Source organism: Cricetulus griseus, chromosome 3 (assembly GCF_003668045.3).
Source record: "Cricetulus griseus strain 17A/GY chromosome 3, alternate assembly CriGri-PICRH-1.0, whole genome shotgun sequence".
NCBI lineage: Eukaryota > Metazoa > Chordata > Mammalia > Rodentia > Cricetidae > Cricetulus > Cricetulus griseus.
The window spans coordinates 106,252,576-106,274,388 of record NC_048596.1 but is presented as its reverse complement, the minus strand read 5'-3'; the positions used below and the strand labels follow the sequence as shown (position 1 = coordinate 106,274,388).

The window sequence follows — 21,813 nt, the reverse complement described above, 5'->3', positions numbered from 1 at the left end:
TCTGTAGAATATCATTTTAAGATGTGTTATGTTTATTTATGCTGTGGAACATTTGTTTAATGATGCAAAGATGTGTTGAATTCTTCTATGTTGCATTTGATTAAGTCTGTGAAGGTATGTTACTTTGCCTGTCTAAAATACCTGATTGGTCTAATAAAGAGCTGAACAACCAATAGCAAGGCAGGAGAAAGGATAGGTGGGGCTGACAGACAGAGAGACTAAAATAAAAGGAGAAAAAGAAGGAGGAAGCAAGAATCTTGACCTAGGAGTGAGAAAAGAAGGGGTCAGCTACCCAGCCACAGCTAGCCAGAGAGTAAGAGAGAAAGTGAGATTACAGAAGTGAGAAAAGGCAAAAGTCTAGAGATGAAAGGTAGATGGGATAATTTAAGTTAAGGAAAGCTGGCTAGAAATAAGTCAAGTATGTCTCCATGTACAATTATTTGGGAATGGCACTTTTGGAGGTGTGGCCTTGTTGGAGGAAGTGTGTCACTGTGGAGGCAGGCTTTGAGGTCTCATATGTGCTCAAGCCAGACCCAACGAGATACACCACTTCTTGTTGCCATTTCCAGCAGCATGTTTGAAGCAGCATGCTGTCTTCCTTCCTGCCCTGATGATAATGGACTAAACCTCTGAACTCTAAGTGAGCCACCCCAATTAAAAGTTTTCCTTTATAAGAGTTGCTGTGGTCATTGTATCTCTTCACAGCAACAGAAACCCTTCGACACCCTTAATCACACTTTCCCATCAATGGTCTTTAGAAAGTTACTATACTTCACACATTGTTTTCCCCATTAGCAAAATCCTAAAAATGCTCATTCATAAATACATCAATATTGGTCACCATAAGGAAGGTATAATTATAGCTTATCCCCTATCCATGTTAAAAATCATTGTGCATCTCATGGGGCAATGTTCCAAACAAGTATCTCATAAATTGGAAAACCATGATTAAAAATTTTGAGGATAACTATTATAGTAATTATTTCGGGTAGCTAGCAGGCAATAACTGACTTCGGTCTACATACCCTTAACAGATCCAGTCTCGGGTTGAAATCTGGATCTCCATTTATAGTAACAATCCCATGCTGTGCTTTTGGTCAGGTGCTCACAACTGAACATTTCAAGAACTGTAGCCCATTTCAGGAACTGAAATCTCATTTTTATTAGTTTCAGGAAACCATGATAATAATACAAGATATTCTCAGTTTTCACACCTAATGTACATTCAAGTTTTCAGAGAATAGTTGCATTTTCATATCTATATAAAAATAAGCAAAGAAAACTAGTCTTTCTTACTTTGATCTATACTGTTGGAGCTTAAGGCCTACAGTTTGATGCTCATTCATGCTTCATTTCAACACTTTGAAGCAATCTTTGGAGTAGGAAGAGCACACATTCTAAGCAAAGATAGGATAAAGATAGAATTCTAGGCAGAAGCTTTCCGTAAAAGCAATACTTTGAACAAATTAACCTCTTTGACCCTCAGCTTTCTTTTCTTTCCCTTGGAAGCTTATCTCTCATACATTTATTTTTATAAAACTGATTTATGAAGGTCAGAGTATGGCTAGTCATGGTGACCTTCAGAAAAGGCACACACCAGGCACTAGGAGGTCTCAGCTGAGGATACAGGGTTGGGAATCTATACCTAGGGGACACTCCCCAGGAATGCTAGAAACACACGCTCTGACTGCGGAAACATGCAGATTCAAGACGGCAAAAAAGGGGAAACAGTATCTTGATCCTTCTCAACTTATGTCCTGGATCTATTCTGGGTTGTTGCTGCAGACAGAAACTCAATGGAACCTTGGGTTTCTTGTATAGAATAACAACAACAAAATCAATAATGCTTTATTTATCTATCACTTTTCATATGCCAAATCACATTTTAATCCCTGGGACTATATCAGGAATGAAAATTTAGTTACTTTCAGGATCTGCACAGTATGCAACAGGGTAGAAAATAAGGAAATAAATAGTATGCCACATGTTGATAGCTTTTATGGAGATAGTAAGCCAGGACAAGGAAGCAAGTTAGTTACAGTGCAATGTTGTTATTTTATGTAGGATGGACAAAGGAAGATTTTAACATGTCACTTGAAAACAGACATGAGAAAAGTGAAGGGAAAGAACAGTGTATAACTCTTGGTGGAGTGTGTTGTAGGCACAAAGTATAGAATGTGCAAATCCATCAAGGCAGGTGTACTTTGATTTTAACTTAGCACACAATATGCAATATTATCCAGCTGTTAAAAAATTACATATACCCCTGAAATTTCAAGAGTTCTCTCAGGCTCTATAGCAGCAAATGACAGAATAGATAGCTCCAGGGTTTGACCCAACTGTCACCTCAGGATCAGAATTATCAAATTTCATAGTAACTTGATGAGATCTGTTCCCTGACACCAAGGACAGTGCTAGCTCCTTATGCTCTTAGCCTGGGCCAGTTTTCTGCTGCCTGATGGTATCCTTTGGATTCCTGCAATCTAAAATTGCCTATCTGGGTCTTCCCGAATCTGTGATAGGTCACATGGAGGCTCCTAACTCTGGTAGGTCATTATATACAATAATCTCAAGATGTGCTTCGCCACTGTCCTCCTAGTAACAGAGTATGACAAATGGGATCTCGCTCCTCTGCTCACCCATTTGCTGGAGGATAACTGCTTTACTCACACCCACAAGTAGATCTGAAGATTGAGGCTTGTGAGGAAGAAAGGATTGCCTGGCTTTCATATGGCTTACCTTTTTAGTAGCAGTTTCTGGGTCCTGTCCCCTAACCAGGAAACTGGTCAGATGAGGTGGCATTAAGCCTACTGACCTAATATTCTTTTCTTCCTCCATAGATTTCTGCACCCTTTACTGTTTCCCTCTTTGACAGACTATTATTATCATCCAGCTTCCAGAAAAGCACCCTGTAGTATACCGTTTTACTGGGAAATCACCAAATTTGTTTTTGAGTAACTCAGAGACTCCTTTGTTGTTCTCACCCTTCTCTTATCCCCCTTTTATTGATTTAGGCCTTGACAAACTCAATTTGCATGCCAGTCTAGGTCATTCAGGTCCTCCACAGTCTATCCCATCTAATAATTCTGTCCCACCATGGACCTCAGTGAAACCACTGAATATCCTTACCAGTTTCAGAGATCCTGGTGAACCAAATTTCTTTTTAAAGTTTATTCAAAATTATGCTTGTGTGCATGTGTCTGTATGTGCACTTGAGTGCAGGTGCCTGCAAAGCTGGAAGACAGCATCAGATTCCCTGAAGCTGGAGTTACAGGTAGCTATGAGTTGTCTAATATGCGTGCTGGGAACCAAACTCAGGTCATCTGCAAGAGGAGTTGCTCTTAAGCTGTTGAGCCATTTCTCTTAACCAAAACCTGAGCCTTATTGTCATATAGTGGGGCATCTTGATATGTCTCCTGATGAGATAAATGCACAACATAAACCATGAACAGTCCTGTGCAAAGTCAGAATCTAATCAAGTCATTAGAGTTGATCTACAGTAAATACTGGGACTAGAGGGACAAAAGAGTATAAAGAATCAAACATACAAATCTAGAATGCAAAAAGTATTTTCATCATCTTTTTATAAAGACAGTGTTATGGAAAGTAAGAGCTAAGGCACTAGAAGGACACCAAAGAGACAACCAAACATCATGGACAGACCTTGATAAAATCCTCATTATATGGTAGCTTGAATATACATGGAAAAATTCGAATAAGGGTTGTTAGAAAATACTGGAGAATTTGTTATTTTTTCATGTGATGACACTGTGGCTATAGAAAGAAACTCTTCTTTAAAGAAGTATCTCATGCAGAGATATTAGGGATGAAATATCCTCTCTGACACCTTTCAATGGTTTAGCAAAAGCAAAACCACTTATTTATTTCTAAATAGGACACAGAAAGCAAATTACGTTATCATGGTTGGTTTCTGTTAACATAAGTTGGGAAGAGGAACCTTAATTGAGAAATTGCCTCTTTCTGATTGCCTGTAGGCTAGTCTACAGTATACTTCCTTGATTAATTATTGATGCAGGTGGACGTATCCTGTGGGGGTAAGATAGGGGTAGTAATGTGGCAACCCTGTGTAGGTTGTCTTAAGTTATATAAGAAAGCAGGCTGAACTAGCCAGTAAGCAGCATTCCTCTGTGGTCCCTGCTTCCATTCCCACCCCGACTTCCCCTGATGCACTGTAATGTGAACATGTAAGCAAAATAACCACTTTCCTCTACAAGTTGCTTTTGGTCATGGCCTTACTACGAGGATATACACACATAAAGAAAATGGATCTAGGCAATACAATTAGGTGCTATTTGACTGTACTATTCTTCTCTATCATTTGTATACTGTCAAAATGAGGAGTTTAGGAAGGAGAGAGACACAGTAAACTATAGGAGGCATTATTTGGTACAAGATCCAAAAAAGACAGGTATAATGAATTAAAAGCCCACAGAGAAAGATTACTGCCATACTTCTGTGCATCATTTTCTAAGACATGGAGTGGCACAAACCTAGAAAACTGAACAGATCGAGGTGTGGCAAGGTAAGTTATACCAACTACTTTTCTATTACTCTGATAAATCATCATGACAAAGTACAACTTTCACAGGGCTTATTTTAGGCTTAGGGTTTCAGAGGGCTAACAGTCCATCACCATCACAGTGGGGAAGCATAGCAGCAGGCAAGAATAGTGATGGGAGCAAGCTGTGAGTTTACTCTGTGAAGTGCAAGCACAAATTAGACAGCAAATTAGAAATGGCAGAGGCTTTTTAATCTCAAAGGCTTCTCCCCAGTGACACATTTCCTCTAGTGAGGCCATACCTGCCGAAACAGCACCAACTGGGGACCAAGTGTTCAAATGCCTAAGACTATGGGAGACATCCCATTCAAACAACCACGAGTGATCTGAATATTACATATGAAACGAAGGAAAGAGAAAAGCTGTCTGTTGGTGACATAAGGACAAAGATGTGGAATAACTCCAGAATGGAATGGCAAAGGTGCTGGCTGACTCCAGAGTCTGGGAATTGTTCTTCTTTTGGCTATTTTCTCCTTCCATAACACATATCAGATTCAGATTTTTTGACTAGGCCCAGCTTCTTAAACAATGAGTCACACAATTTAATGTTGGGAGCTAAAAAAAAAATACCCATGGTGGTAGCAACAAAAGGTTTCTGAAGCAATGTACAAGGAATCCAAGGTGTTTCTGACAGCACTTGCCCTGCATCAGTGTGACTTCACTGAAGTTTTGGTTTTGAAAATATAACATATACTTTGAGCTGTGCATGTTATGGGATGTAATGCCAATATGCTATGAACTGCAGTGTTTTTACTACACATAACTTATAGGTATTGCAGGAAACCTGGCTTGTTATATGGGTGATAAGATCTGAATTCTGGTCTTCATAATTGTGCAGCAAGTGATATTAGCCACTGTCACATTTCTCCAGTGCCTTGAGTTCCATTAAAGATTGTTAAACAAATTTTAGCTTGGAATAAGTATAAAATTTCCAACCATCTCTGAAATGTTCCTAAAAATACTTGTCATTTTGTACTATGCATTTATGCAAAGCAGTATTCTCACCATTAATAATTCCTAGATCAGAATATTAATCAATTGTGAAAAACATTGAAGATGCTCTTGTACTGTAGTACCAAAGATTCAGTCAGGTTTTAACCTTCATGTAAAAGAAACACATCTGTAACATTGCACTTCCTGTACAGTATTGACACTGTCTTATCCAATAGACCAAAATCAATTGAGATTAGTGACCTTTTAGTTAGCCTTGTGCTACAACCTCAGCCCAGCAGTTACAATCTTATCTTAGCTAACAATTATTAATGACATTCTGGTTTGTAAATGCTTTACTTCTGGATGTCTATATTTTAACAAATACTTTTAAATACAAGAACAACAGATTAGTACAGTCAATGTAAGATAAAGTGCTCAGTTATCTAAATCATAGTATTCTGGAAAAAAAAGCCTCGAGGAAATCTTGAAAGATCCCATAGCACTCAGTACAGTCCATTCTTCATGACCAATTTTCTGTTAAGTGTTCAAAGTATAAGGATTGCTTTCTATGTCAGTGAAAACAAAAATTTCAAACAGATCTGCCTTTATTTAAAATTTCTGGGAATTGGGTTCATAGGACTTTATATGAAAATAATTTTGATGACTAAGTACTTTTTGTTTCAGACACTAAAGTGGCAGTATTCTGAAAATGGAAGGCAACATATTTTGAAAAACATCCCAAAATGTTTTTTTCTTATTTTCAGCCTGACCATTTATAGTTATGTTTAGGACGCTTCTGTTTTTGCAACTGTAGCTGTAAATATATTCCTTAACTTTAATTAAACACGTTGGTTTTATGTGCAACTTTTATTTGGTTTCTTTCTTGGTAACTCTTTTTGGTCGGGGGAAGGATAGACAGCAAGGCATTTCCTTAAGCGTGTGACTTGGAATCCAAGGATATCTGAAAGAAATACTTTTTGGGTGGTAGGGGGGAACCATTCATCCACATCGCTTTCAAGGCACTCAGCAGTGGAGCAGGGGTTGGAAATCTCTGGTTTTGTCAAACTAGGTATGTCAGGACTTCTGGATTTCTGGCTAGGTGTTTTTACATTCTTTGGGCAGGTTGAGGTAGCTTGATGTTTGCCATTTTCGGGAGAAAGTTTTGTGTTTTTATAGTTAGCATTAAGATTTGAATATAAGGAAGGCAATATTTTGAAAGGTCTGTGTAAGCCATGAATTCTTTGGTGGAAGCCTGCAACTGGAGTTGACTGGGAACAGGGAACAAAGTCTTGGCTTTCTTCAAAATCACATTCTGAATCTGACTGAGAACTTGCTCTCAGATACCTTGATGTTGCTATGTTTTGCAAGGGTAGTTTTTGTGAAGGCTGGCTGCCTTCTTCATCTATAGGATGGTTTTCTGTGCAAGATGCTTCCCATGGTAACAAAATATCCTGTGGTATTTTGGTAATTTCTGTTCCAATGTCCTTATTTTTAGCAACATCATCAAAAAGATCAGCAGAAGCATTGTAGCTACCTTCATGATCAGCAGAATAACTTTGTGTTAAGTTATTATTGATAGGCCTGTGAGGTAATTCTTTTGCTGTATTTGTATTATTTGGACTATGGCAAAGAGTCTCTAAAGGATACGTAAGTTTCCGGCATATTGTAAAATTGTCATCTTGGTTCTTTGACCATCTATAATATTGCTTATTTTCTAATTTGTGAATATCAGAAACATTACTGTATTTCTTAGAACATAAGCTTGTCAATTTTCCTTTTGTTTCTGAATGTGACTTTTCTCTACATCCATTAAAAGATTTGTTACTAAGATAAGAGCAGTTATTTGTTGAGGTACTAGACCTGAGTGAAATCACATCCCTTTGTTGTAGGATCCCAGCAGTCCTCTTATGGGGAACGGATGCGTCCATATCTTTTGAAGACGTAAATAGAGCTGAAAGGCAAGTATCTAGTAGAAAACACTCTGAGATACCACTACTATCACTGCCTATGGAGACAGCTTCTGCTGTCTTGTCAGGTTTGGATTCTCTTTGAATTTGAGGACTTATATTAGATTCACAGTTGGAAAAGGTCTCTTTCCTGGAGTTTTCTTTCACCATTGCTTGCGATGATCTTAAGCGCAAAGGCAGTGTATTCAATGTTCCAGTATTTTTCCTGGGAGTCACAGATAATCTGCTGTGGTCTGTGTGGAATTTATCAACGTCATTATCTGTAACCTGTTTTCTGTCCTTAGTATCCGTCTTGGTTACAGCAATTTCACTTTCAACAACTGCCAGAAACTTGCTCAGGCTTTCAGAGAATGGTAAATCATCCCAAATTAAGGAGTCACAGTTCTGAGAAGCACTTGTTTCTTCAGGTTTGAGTGATGACAAAGAAAATGCAGGTCTCTCTTGAAGGATTGTGGTAGTATTTATGTCACGATGCTGATAACATGGGATGTCATATTGGGAATATTCATTTTTAATTTCTGCTTCACTGTAGCATTCTGCATTATCTTCTTGAAAACATTCTTGCATTTGTGAAGGGAATAAATTAGAGTCAGACAGCCTAGATTCATGAAAACTGGGACAAATTGGACTCAGATGATTAGCCTGTAAACCAAATTCTCTGCCCTGCTTTCCTGTTGTATTATTCTTGTCCATACATGAAACAAGGCTCTGGGAACTCTGAAAGGGATCCTGACAGTTCTTAGAACAAGTGGCTTCGGAAAAGGAGACGCACTGTTTGTTTTGATCAGGAGTACCACTGATCAGGGTTTGTTCTGAAGCTGAAAAGTCATCATTAGCTGTTACTTGTGAATCAGTTGAAGTCAGTTCAAGTGATGGCTGCCAGAATCTGAGAAGATCATCTCTGCTGCAGGACTCCAGAAAACAGGACGTTTGCACAGAGCCATGTAGGCTGCCAAGATCACTGTCTGAGTGATCTAAAGTGAGGGAGTGGCTGCTATACTCCTGAGAGTCACAATGATGTTTCTTGAAGTTGGAAGTGTGCAAAAGCTGATTTAAGTAGTCAATGACAGTAAAGCCTGTAATATGTGGGTCAGGCAGAACAATCTGGGAAGCTATTAGTGTTCTGACTTCTCCTTTGCATTTACAGCATGGCTGCAAGAAGTTATTGGAGTCTGAATCATGTCCACATATATCTCCAAAATTCTATGAAAGAAGTAAACGGATTTAAATGAGAACAAAATGGCTTTCTCTTAGGTCAAGGAGAAAACAGGAATTTAAAGGTTAAATGAGATATGATGATAACTGCTTTAACTCCAACCTCTGTACTATTACTGAAAGAATAGCACATACCAAAGCCTATGAACTTGGGCACAGAGACTTAACTTCAAATCCTTGTTCTGTAGTTACTAGGAATGCTGGGGTTTGGGGTTCGCTACTTAACTCCTCTGTGCCTTATTTTCTCATTTGTGAAATAAAAATCACTGATTAACAATAATATACAAAATTGTATAATATTTAGCAAACAGTGTCTATTCTATAAATGCTGGTACTATTATATTTGTGAAAGAAAGAACAGAAAGAGGAAAACTAAATTATATAATATTTTAACAAAAAATAGTTCATCAGTTCTTGGTTTCTGTCTTTAGGTTTTCCTTAGTGCCCATCTGGTACTACCATATTCTCTCTACTATATCATTTAGAGTGTGATTAAATTTCCATTTTTTTTAGTTTAGAATAGTTTGTTACAGGCTGGAGAGATGGCTCAGAGGTTAAGAGCACCGACTGATCTTCCAGAGGTCCTGAGTTCAATTCCCAGCAACCACATGGTGGCTCACAACCATCCGTTATGAGATCTGGTGCCCTCTTCTGGTGTGCAGATATACATGGAAGCAGAATGTTGTATACATAATAAATGAATAAATAAATAAAATCTTAAAAAAAATAGTTTGTTACTAGTCCTTCAGAGTAGTACATTTTAACTTTTTCTACTATTATGTATTTAATTTAAGAATATTCTTCTTAATCTATTCTTTTTGAGGCAGAATTTTACTATGTAATTTGTATAGAATTTGGTATAAAAGAAATCTTTCAAAACCAAATATTTCAGTACTTTTTGCAATTCATAATAAACTCCCCCTTTTAAAGCTCTGAAAACATTGAATTGGGCTACTTTGGCTTTTGTAATTGGGAGTTGTATGTAACCTATAATATTTAAATAGATCACATGTAAGCTATTTCTATAGTTTCAAGTACTCCTATAAACTCTAATATCTATATAACTTCTAAAAAGAACTTGGAGAATTACAATCATTTTATTACAATGAGGATCAAGAAGACATTCAAAAGGAAGCTGTTCTCAATTACCGTCACTCCAAACACAAAGCTTTGTCCAACAAAACAATTTTCCACTGCTGTGGTCAATAGGCTCTGCATTCTACCACTGTCCAGGGGTTCTGGGATTTCACTAGAATTCTCAAGGTGCCTTTGAAAGAAAATAAAGTGATGAGCTTTGACATTTTACCTTCGCAGTAAAATCAGAAGATACAATTATTTTAAAATATGGCATGAACCTTGTCAGACACACACACACACACACACACACACACACACACACACACACACACACACACTATGACCTTGGCATTTTGTCCCTACTAGGTTTCCATAGTATAGAAAGAGAAAAATCATTTAAAGCTCCACAAAAACCACTACTTAGCCAGCGTAAACAAGATGCCTGCAAAGTCTGGGGAAGGAGCTTAGAGGTAGACTAACATGTATAAGTTTGCTCTAAGTTCAATCTATAGCACTGTAAGGAAAAAAAAAATGTACACACTTCATTTTCAGACCCCAAAGTTATTATACCAAGGGAAAGGAAAAGCAATAGTGGCAGTTGTGGTCTTTTCTCTTTCCTTGCAATTGTAGATATGGTCCTTCTAGTGTCCTTTTCCTTCAAATGAATCTGCTCTCAGGTACAGTGATATGAGCATATGTTTTTTCTGAAAAATGACTAGGGAAAGAGGGAAGATAGTTGGCAATGAGAAAAGTCTCAAGGCTGTGTCTTAGTAGGTCAATTGGTAGTCTGAGTGTCATTGGCCCGGTAAGCTCATAGGGAGTGGCACTATTAGGAGGTGTGGCTTTGTTAGAGGAAGTGTGTCACTGTGGGGGCAGGCTTTTGAGGTCTTCTGTGATCAAGCTATGCCCAGTGTCAGTTCATTTCCTGTTGTCTATGGATGAGATATAGAACTCTCGGCTCCTTCTCCAGCACCAGGTCTGCCTGTACACAGCCATGTCCTTTCATGATGATAATGGACTGAACCTCTGAACTGTACATGAGCCACCCCAGTTAAATGTTTCCCTTTATAAGAGTTTCTGTGGTGTCTCTTCATAGCAATAGAAACACTAAGACAAACTCAAGTGATAAATCTGCAAAATGACTGAAAGAACTGATTAACCTGGATTAGAGTTTTATGATATTTTAAATAGTTACCACAAACATGTATTTATGTGAAATTTTCCCTTTCCAGTAGATTACCTTTTAAGGAAAATGATGGCCTGAGCTAAACAATTTCTTTTTAGTAACTACAAATACCTTCAACATATGTATTTTCAAATCCCACGGGCATGCTAGAAGAGCAGTAGGGTAAAAGAATTAAAGACTCTTACCTCTTCAAACCAGTGGCTGTGAGTCCAAAAAATGTGTCTAAGCAGCTCCCAAACACAGTAATGACATACAGTTTGCTTGATTCTGCCACTTTTAAGGAAAGTCTGTACCTGTAACTGGAACTTTCAGCCTCACCCGTAGAGCCACACTTGGGACAAGTAAACCTAGAAAAGTTGGGGAGACATCATGGAGTTATCCAAATTTAGGTCAATATTTTGTATACCAATAGTGAATTTAAATCTTCTTAAACTATATACAATCAGCAACTATTTTTTCTCTTTCCTGAGACAGGGTCTTATGTGACATAACTGGCCCCAACTGTTACTTAGCTAGGGCTGGGCTTGAACTCCTGAGATCCTTGACCTCTTCCACCAGGAAGAAGGGACTATAGTCAAGCACTACTACAACCAGTTTGGTGAACTTTATAGATTTTAATACCACCAAACTGAAAGAAACATGTACCAAACTGCTAAGAAACTGATGTGAAACAGTGTAACAAAATAATCTTGACATATTTATACATCTAGAATTTATTTGTAAGCCAGGTGGTGGTGCTGGACACTTTAATTCCAGCACTTGGAAGGCAAAGACAGGCAGATCTCTGAGTTTGAAGCAAGCCTGGTCTACAGAGCTAGTTCCTGGACAGCCAGGGAGGTGCAACACAGAGCGACCCTGTCTTGAAGAATCAAATCAACTATAATAAAAATAAAATAAAATTTCATGTTTTTAAAAAAGAATTTACTCATATTTTCTTAATGTCCTGAAATCTATCAGTTTTTAAAAGATTTATTTTTCACTGTGTGCATGTGTCTGCATGTGTATTTGGGCAAACAGGTGCCCTCGGGCTAGTCATGATCTCTCCAATCCCTAAAAATTACTTTAATTCACCAGGATATGTTAAGAATATTAGATTATAAAAACTAGATCTCAAAGGCATAGAACTTAACTTGCCAAGATGATAAGATAATATGCAATTATAACCAAAGGGTAGTTAAAAATATCCATCAAGTGTAAATCTCTTGTTATATACTGCTTGGTCTTGGGATAATTACTAGATGCTTGAAATCCTGAGGACTGGGTTTGTAAAATCCAACACACAGGAAAGACCAAACAAATCAAGTCAACATTATGGCATTAAATTTGTTGTATCCCCACTTTTTCGAGATCTTCTGGTGGCTAGGGAACTTGAACTTGGCTATATGCAGGGCCTCAATCACATGTTCTTTATTCTTCAGCTTGGTGTGGATATACATGATGACCTGGGCAGGGTGAACCCTACTCACTGTGCTCCAGAGTTTCCCAAAGGTTCCCCACCATACCTTTCTGGAGGCTAGACTAGGGAAAGCATTGAGATAAAAGACATGACTATCCCATAAAATTGTCTTCAAGTTTCCTTAGGGAAACTCATATAAGAAAGAGGCCAAATACACCAAGGTTGCTGATGTTTATAGCCACTGCATATTAGGTCCCTAGGAGGAACACCTTATCACCTTATTTTGTTTTGAGATAAGAGTCTTTCACTGAATCTAGAACTCACTGATCAGCAATACTACCTACCAGCAAGCTCCAGGCATCATCCTGCCTCTGTTTCCCTGGCCCTGGCACTATAGGCACACACTGGTGTTTTAAAAAACATGGTGTGAGGTTCTGAACTCACGTCCTCATGCTTGCACAGCAAACACTTCACTAACTGAGTCATCTCATTAGCCCTAAGGATATACTTTAAATATATCTATTGCTTACCCTGGGAGGTTAAAAAAGAAGTTATCTCAGTAAGACACAAAACAGTGGTGGTGGTGGTGGGGGGCTCATCACAAACTTGTTTAAGTAGTGGGGCAATGGAAAAGAAGAATTTCTATTTTCTATATTGGCTGATTTCTACTAAGAAAAAAAGAAAAGCAGAAGTAAAAAATAGAAAAGATTAAGCATCAGAATTGAGTTTATGGTATTGTTACTACTTTCTAGTTGATTCAATTTCCACAGGTAAGGACAATGTGCTTTGGGGTTTTATGCATCTAAACAATCCAGTTGGAGCTCTTTTCCTACAGGACTTTAAGTGGGAATTTGAACATAAACTGCACTGTTAGTTCACAGGTAATATGGCAAGAATGACTGTCGACCCTAGTCACATCGTTTAGCCTTGAGTGTTTGTTTCTGCCCCTAACTAGCTGGGTGTGTGATTTGGGGCAAGTTACTTCACTTTTCTAAGCTTCAGTTGTCTCCAAATTTGGTATCAACAATAGCACCCACTTCATAAAAATCTCTTGTATTAAAAGGATATAACAAATGCAATGCAAAGCTCCTAGCATCATGCCTAGCACACAGTAAACATCTATAAATGGTATATATTGGTAACACTAGTCTAAAGAGATAACAGTGGTATTACTGTTCAACCCAAATTTTTGTGAAAGATTATCTTCAAGATAAATTCTTGATCTGTTGGGTATGGTAATATAGGCCTGTGATCTTAGTACTTGGGAAGCAGAAGCAAGAATATCACAAGTTCAAGGTCAGTTGGGATATATAGTGATACTCTTATCTCACTTGGAAAAGGCGACAAAGTTTTAAAAATACTTTATATCTACATAGCTGGTTTTATATATTATACAAATATTCTAAGTATGTTATATATAGTAACTTACCTGATTCAAATAAAAATTCTAACTGTGTTTCTCCAGTTTTAGCTCCAACTATGTAAGTGATTTGTGCAAGACCATATAGCTATATCTGAGAGAGTTGGGGAATGGTATTGTGGCTAATGTTTATAATCTCCCTATTTGGGATGCTTAGACAGAAGCTACAATTTGAGGTTATATTGTGATATACAGTGAGTTCCAGGCCAATCTGGGTCATAGAGTAAGACCTTGTCTCAATTCTCTGACACCCAAAGAAGTAGCAGAGGTTAAGATTAAACAACTCAGGCATTCTGGTTTCATAGAATAATGCTGTTAACCATCATGATATACTGCAGTAGGACAAGTATACTTGTAAAAGATTTTCAGTAAAAATGGGTGCCATCTTGGAAATGCTCATACATATCATGTATTGGGCTAGATTTCTGTGCATTATTTCTACAGTTATTCCACATGGTAGGCATTATTAGCTCACTACTTTTATTTACATATTACTAGGTGATACTAACATTTTCATCTAATATCTAGACACAAAGTTGTAGAAGAACTCCAAACCCAACTTTTCACTTTTACTCTACAAAGATAGGTAGTATATCTTGAGTTCTCTCTATACTTGGCTACAATGATTTTATCATGGTATTCAGATGTAGCCAAACAACATTGTTGTTGTACAATAGGTTACTAGAATTTGAGCATATCTGATCTGAAATTCTGAACTTCAGAGTACATGAACTGTGAATTCCAGATCAGCTTGGGCTTCAGAAACCCATGCACTAACAAACATACAACCATCTTGAAGCATCTGTTTTTCAGTTTTGGATCAGGGATACTCAAACAACAAAGTTTATACAAATATTCTTAAGTCTCCAAAGTTCTAAAATCTGAAACATGTCTGGTTCCATGCATTTTATAAATAATAGTAAGCATGGCACCAGCTATGGAGTTTACATATATTAAAAAAAAAAACCTGATGTTAGGGCCATGAAAAAAAATACTCTCAAAACTTTCCCTAGAAACTAGATTACTACCCAATTCTATTCTAAGATTAACAGAGAAGAACCAACCCTGAGAATTCCTGAGAGAATCTGATGTTCTGGTATGGTTAGTTCAGTGTGTATTTGCCTGTGGGTCATAAAAGTGTCTGTATTTCCCTTCACACAGTCTTCAATTTTACCTTTTGGAGTCAAGGACTATCCGAGAAAAGCACCTTTGACATGATGGATATATAAAACTCGAATTCTGGAGAGCAAGCACTGAGGCAAGAAGGAATTTCCGTCTTCTATTCATGAGTCTATATTTTGTCCTATAAAAGAAAACAAGCATGGGGTTCAATACAAATATTAAATCACATGTGAATTATTATTCTTATGAAAACCAATCAGTCAATATTATCTGTTGTTTCATTATCAAAGTGAAGGCTGTAAGTGCCAATATACTGGCATTGTTTTTTAAAGTACTGGGAAATTAAATGTGGGGCCACGTATATGGTAACCAAGTACCCCATTACTGAATTACATCCAAAGCCCTATAATGACATACTGAAAAACTGCACTACTTCTTCTGAATAAGTAGTCTATTCTAGTAATTCAGGAGACACTTCACTTAGCTAGTTCACATTTTTTTAAAGTAATTTTATTCATTTACTTATTTTACATCCTGGCTGAAGTTTCCTCTCCCACCTCTCCTCTCAGTTCCTCCCCTTATGCTCCCCCCATCCTATCAATCCACTACTTCTCTTTCTGTTTAGGAAAGGGCAGGTCTCCTTTGAGTATCAACAAAACATGGCATATCAAGTTGCAGTAAGACTAAGCATCTCCCCATGTATTAAGGCTGGGCAAGGCAACCCAGTATGAGGAGTAGGGTCCACATTTTTTTTTTTTTTAAACAAAAGATATAGAAGTGGTGTTCACAATTGTAATGGGAAGGATATCCCATGAGCCAACTTCTTTCTTCCTCCTCCCTGTGCTTTTGAGGGTTCTCCCTATTTTGTCCAGGCTAGTCTTGAACTCACTTGTATAGAAGCTGAAAATTGCTTTAGTAGATTTCACTGGGTAGAGTTTTACAGTTTGGGGATAGAAAAGGGACTTATATCTAGCAAATAAAAATGTTACAAGGTCTACGAGATCTTGTTTCTTTTAATAAATAATCCTTGTTTATATAAGCCTATCAAAGGAATAAAAGCAATACTCTCTACTTTTATAATTTCACTTTAAATTCTTTAACTTGTACATTGGCTTACCATTTTTCCTTATTGCTTAGCTTATGCTAATAAGTTAAAAAAATGAATGTTTTCAAATAAAGAACTCTGTGTTTCAGAGAGTTACATCAACTTGTAAAAATGTATGACCTGCTTCAACCTTGGGATTCAGTTAGGCATAGCTTTTCAAGTATCATCAACAGAAATGTGTTGACTGTGGAGGCTCATACAAATTCTGTATTAGGACATAACATTTCCATGAAAATAAGATTTTCCCACTGCTTTTTCCAATGAAGTCTCATTAGGTGTATAAACTACACTTAAGGGTAGACTCCATGCCCAGCAGTAGACAGTCAACACAAAGCAAATTAATGATATTTTGGTACCATATTTCTTTGTTTGGGATTTTTTTTTAACTGATCTTTTGCTTGTACATTCTAGTTTCTGAATTTTTAAGATTTTGTTTTTGTGTGTGTCTGTGTTCTTCTTTTTAAAATTCTTTTTATTTGCTTGTTTCTTTTTCCCCCTCCCATCAGTTTTTCCCTTTTATTGGAAATAGATTTTTTTTCACATTATATATCTTGATTATGGTTTCCTCTCTTTATACCTCCTGGTTCCAACAGCTTCTAAGGGATAATAAAAAATAAAATAGAGAAGGCAAAAGATTATTGTGGGCCAATCTTTAGGGGGTCCAACACAGAATTCTATAGTCTACATGGACATTCAAAATTATTCTTTATACTATGTGGGTGGTATCATCCCTTGGCAGGGAGGTCTGTGCTGTTTAAGAAAAATAAATGAATGTGAGAGTGGGGGCCAAATGTGAGCAGTGTTCCTCCATGGTCTCTGTTTCATTCCTGCTTCTAGGTTCCTGCCTTGGCCTCCCTCTGTGATGGACTATAAACTGTAAGCCAAATAAACTGTTTCCTTCCCCAGCAAAAAATTCTTTATGAATTTTATTACATAGGAATTTTAGAAGAATTGATTTGTAATTTAACTAAGACACTGTGCTCTACCATGGGTTCATTTTTTATTTTTCCCCTGAAGCACTAGAGATTGAACCCTGGACCTCATATGTACTAGGCAAGGACTTTACTACTAAGCTACACTTTCAATCTCTTTTTGAGAGAGGACTTCAAGGCTTTCCCAAGGTTGGGATTTGTGATTCTCCTGACTCATCCTCTGAGTAGGTGGGATTACAAACCTGTGCCACCAGGCCTGCCTAGATAATAAACTTACCAATACAAGAAAAGCAATATGAGCACAACATTTTGGAATTAACTTATAAATTATTTCAAGCATAAATTGCTCACTATTTAAGGTTAGCTGCTGCCTTATATTTAAGGGTTTGTTGCCCTCTAGTGGATGAAATATGTATGTAACAACAAACAGAAAAAAACCCTAATTTACAGGTAAATTTAAGAATTAAAATAAAAGAGTTCATTTTTTTGTTTGATTATTTTCACTATTGGTGCTTCACCTGGCAAGTCCAAATCGTAAAAAGATATTTCATTCACTGAAAAAAGACAGTACTATAGGAAGCTCCTTTTAAGCACACAAGTTTGTTTGTTTTTCTTTGTTTTCATAGCCTGTTTCCTTCATGATAAATGTCTCCTATCTTATATCTCTACTACTTGGCATGGATTATGATGAATGCATGTTTGATGAAGTACCAGGACTGAATAAGTATTAAAATTAGGAAAACAATATAGACCTGAGAACAACTTTATATGTGGCTCACTGTATAATTTTTCCTTCTATTTTGTTGGGAAGGATGGTGGTACAGTATTGTATTTCTTTCGGCTCCATCAATCAGCAAACCATGTTCCAACTTAGCTCAATACATTTACTTACTGTACATTTGCTAAATGCCAACTGTTGCTATATGTAAGTTAGGGACATTTAGATATAGTCCTTTCCTAGTTGCTAGATTTATATTCTAGTATAAGAGATGACAGAAAATGATGAAGAAAGAAACCACCTCTGTAACCATGACAAATTATATAAGTTAAATACACATAATAACATGAGAAAATATAAAAGAGACTGATCAGGTTTTTGCTTGGGGATGGGGTGGGATAAGGAAAGAGACAGGACTATGATAATATAATTTTTGTTTAAAAACTATTTTCTGTCAGAGTGATGGTATTAAAATCATTAAACTTTTTTACACATCTAAAATATTTTCTAAATGTATAACTTTGGGGTAATGTTTATTTGATTTTTATTTATGTGTATGTTTTGTCTCTGTGTATTTGTACCTGTGTGCAGGTGCCCATGGCTCTCCTGGAGCTGGTGTTACAGGTGGTAATGAGCTTCTGGACGTGGGTGCTGAAAACTGAGCCCAGGTCCTCTACAAGAGCAGCAAGGTCTCTTAACAGCTAAACCATTTCTCCCCTAAATGTAGAGCTTTTATAGTAAGAAAAAACATAATAAAAATACTATGTAGGAAACTTAGCAACAACCCACAAGGAAACATCAGCTCCTCCTAATCTCATACATATAAAAGTAGAAATAAGACTGGGAGTGAGACAGGGAGAAAGTCTAAGTGTTACGGCACACTGAGGAGAACTAATTGTTCCCCTTCTTTGTTTTCCAGAGATTTCCTAGGTCAGTGTCCAAGAAGGAAGGCACAGGCTTAGTCTTAAATCTATATGGGGGAACTATACCACAACCAAAGATACTTCTAATTTATCATGAAAAAGAATAGTACATGGAAGCTGGGAAAGGTGGCACACACCTTTGAGCTCAGCATTTAAGGCAGAGGCAGGCAGATCTCCTTTAAGAACATATACAACATCCAACTTTCAAAAGGCAGTCAAAAGGATTTCCTAATAAATACTGGTATTAACATGAAAATCCTAGAAAGGGATGAGAAGCAGGAAGGACATTGACAACAAAATGTGCAAAAGAAAGAAACAAAATTTACAGCAGAAGGCAAAATATTGTTGAAAACTACTGTTAAAACATTAACCAGGAAAGCCTCAGGGTGTACAACACAGCTTTTCTATTTTTGGTATCGTTTTTGGGATATTAATAACAGAGATGGAGAAGCTCGGGTCATTTGAGGTAGGAAAAAAAAAGAAAAAAACAAACAAACAAAACAAACAGGACTTTGTGTTCAAGACTCTGGAAGTTATGTGTGGATCAAGCAGACAATGTGTTTTATAGGTCAATGTGTATCAATAAAAGAATGCAAAGACTTCCATAATGTAACTTCTTACATATGAGCCAATTGCATTTGGAAGTCTCACAAATTCAGAGTTTAGTAAGTAGCAAACTTTGAATTCTTTTAAGCCTTTCTTGCCACAAAATCTTCTCAATTTTAGTAAATTGCCATATGGCCAGATACTGAAGACTCTTCCCTCCCTCATCCACTCCCATTCTTCACATGCCACATAATATCCACCATTTTTTTCCTTTTTTTGTTTGTTTGTTTTTGAGATAGGGTCTCTCTATGTAGCTCTGGCTGTCCTGGAACTCACTATGTAGACCAGGCTGGCCCTGAACTCACAAAGATCTGCGTGTCTCTGCTCAGCTTATTCTTTACTTTTAATATTTATTCTTCTAGAATTTCATACAATATATTTTGATCATGTTCTTTCCCTTCTCCCACTTTCCTTCCCGCCCAACTTCAAGTTCTTTCTCAAAACAAACAAACAAACAAACAAACAAACAAACACCAAAGCTGGGTGTGGTGGTATATGCCTTTAATTCCACCAGGAGGCAGAGGCAGTGTGATCTCTGAGTTTGAGGCTGGCCTGGCCTACACAGCAAGCTTCAGTTTAGCCAAGGATACATAATGAGACCCTGTCTCAAAAAAAAAACCCAAATCCATTAAGGCCAGATACCTAGGACTCCTCCCTCTCTCGTTCCCTTCCTCCACAAGTCACATCATATCCACCAGCTTTATATCAATCCTTTAGAAAGGACTTTCCAGATTCATGTTTATTTACTCCTTTTTAAAAGATAGTTTTCTCTGTAGCCCTTACTTTTCTATGTAGCCCAGGCTGCTTCAAACTAGAGATTCTCATAACTCGGCCTCTACAGTGCTGGATTATAGATCTACTTCACCACACTCAATTTGCTATTCTGTTTGTTAACTTTATTTATACATACATACATACATACATACATACATACATACATACATATATGGTACTTACCCTTAGGACAACAATCTCTCTTGTTAACTGAAGTCACCCAATACCTGGTGGTTCTTGGCATAATGGGAAGCACTTAAAAATTTATCTGAAGAATGAATAAAGATTGCTCTGTGATCCAATTTTCCAAAGCTGGGAAACAGCTTTTCAAAAGGCTTTGGAAGCCAGCCATTGGTATGAAATCCCGTTACCACAACAACAAAAAAGCGTTGCAGGAGCTGGAGAGATGGCGCAGAGGTTAAGAGCACCGACTGCTCTTCCAGAGGTCCTGAGTTCAATTCCTAGCAACCACATGGTGGCTCACAACCATCCGTTATGAGATCTGGTGCCCTCTTCTGGTGTGCAGATATACATGGAAGCAGAACGTTGTATACAGAATAAATAAAATCTTAAAAAAAAAAAGCGTTGCAAACTAAGAAATAACAAATGAGTCAGAACAAGCCTGGGGTGTCAATGGGAATAAAAAATGTTTTTTTTGTGGGGGGGTTAGAAGGATGGTGCCTTTGAGGAACACAAAAGAATCTCTGGGGTTGGGGTTAATTCAGTGACATATGGCATGAACGGAGTGTGATATTCTCGGTTTGATCTCCCACACTGAGAGGTGTGTGTATGGCAGGTCTAGAGCTGAAGTTGGAGAGGCAGGCAAGGCCAAAGGGCTTCTAACCTAAGTTAAGGAATTTGGACTTAACACATAGGGGAAACAGGAGCATCTAGAAGAATTTAAATGGGGAGTACCTTGGTCAAAATCTTCACCTATTTGTCTGGTCATATGGGGAATGGATTAGCAGGGGAAACAGCTGGAAGACTACTGCCACAGCTATGCAACACTCACAGGTCAGGTTTTGGTAATGGCAGTGTTGAGTGGAGAGCGGGACATGGATTTCAGATGAGGATGAGAGATCAAGGAGTCTGGAAATCTTTCAATGTCTGGGTTGCACACATTATTCAGTTAAACATTTTCTCTAGGCAACCAAAGCAATTCGAGGGAACCTAAACAAACAAAAAACCTCGCACTAATCTGCATGGTAGCTAGAAGACACAGCTTTACAACTACCAGAAGAAAGTCGAGCCTTTTACTCTGGGCTTCTGGGGCTCTGCAGGAAATGTTGATAAACATTCGCCAAGGAACATATGACCCTCGTATCTGCCCTTTACGGAGACGGGTCCTGAAATAAATCCATGTGGGGCGAAGGTTTACAGCGCCTCGTTAGGAAGCTCTCGACCCAGAGTCCCTCAAGAACCTCTTTCTCCAGCGTCTCACCTGAGGCAAAGGATCGGGACAAGTCCGGGCAACCATGAGAAGACGCTGGCCACTCAAAACCAGCCGCTCACCAAACGCCAACAACCGAATCTCCCGCGTTCCTTTCCGCCGGAAGTACCGCCTTGACAGAGCTTCCCGAGAGCCAATCAGAAAAGTCTCTGCCGGGCGTTTCGCTTATCTGGGCGGACGAGCTTTCTTGTGTGGCCGTGGGTAGAGACGGGTTTTGAGGGACGTTCTTCTCGGACTGGTGGAACTGTAGTTCTTCCCGCGATGTGCGGGGGAAGCCGGGAAGGCGCGAGGCGTGGGAAGGGGTGACAGCGCCCCTCAGGCGGACGCCGAGGGCGTGCGAGCGGGTGCAGGTTGGCGCCGCGGGGTGGACAGGAGGGGGCGCTGTTGGAGAGGGAGCCGCCATCGCGGCC

General features: G+C 38.1%; 1 protein-coding gene and 1 non-coding gene across 5 annotated transcripts; both read right to left on the bottom strand.

Moving 5' to 3' along the window:
- On the bottom strand, positions 1 to 21,736 carry Ddias (DNA damage induced apoptosis suppressor). Of its 4 annotated transcripts, XM_027407659.2 has the most exons (7): positions 21,395 to 21,736; positions 20,137 to 20,221; positions 18,232 to 18,379; positions 14,948 to 15,076; positions 11,143 to 11,304; positions 9,844 to 9,961; positions 1 to 8,682 (listed from the first exon to the last, which is right to left on the bottom strand). In XM_027407659.2, exons 4-7 carry the CDS (start codon positions 15,058 to 15,060, stop codon positions 6,367 to 6,369), a joined length of 2,709 nt encoding a protein of 902 aa, XP_027263460.1. In that variant the 5' UTR covers positions 15,061 to 15,076; positions 18,232 to 18,379; positions 20,137 to 20,221; positions 21,395 to 21,736; the 3' UTR covers positions 1 to 6,366. The 4 variants fall into 4 exon arrangements, with proteins under 4 accessions (XP_027263460.1, XP_027263459.1, XP_027263462.1 ...); XM_027407658.2 differs by lacking the exon at positions 18,232 to 18,379; XM_027407661.2 differs by lacking the exon at positions 20,137 to 20,221.
- On the bottom strand, positions 12,517 to 12,645 carry LOC113834893. Its single transcript, XR_003483879.1, has one exon. It is a non-coding gene; the product is annotated as a small nucleolar RNA SNORA70 (small nucleolar RNA).
- Positions 21,737 to 21,813: the final 77 nt, after the last annotated feature.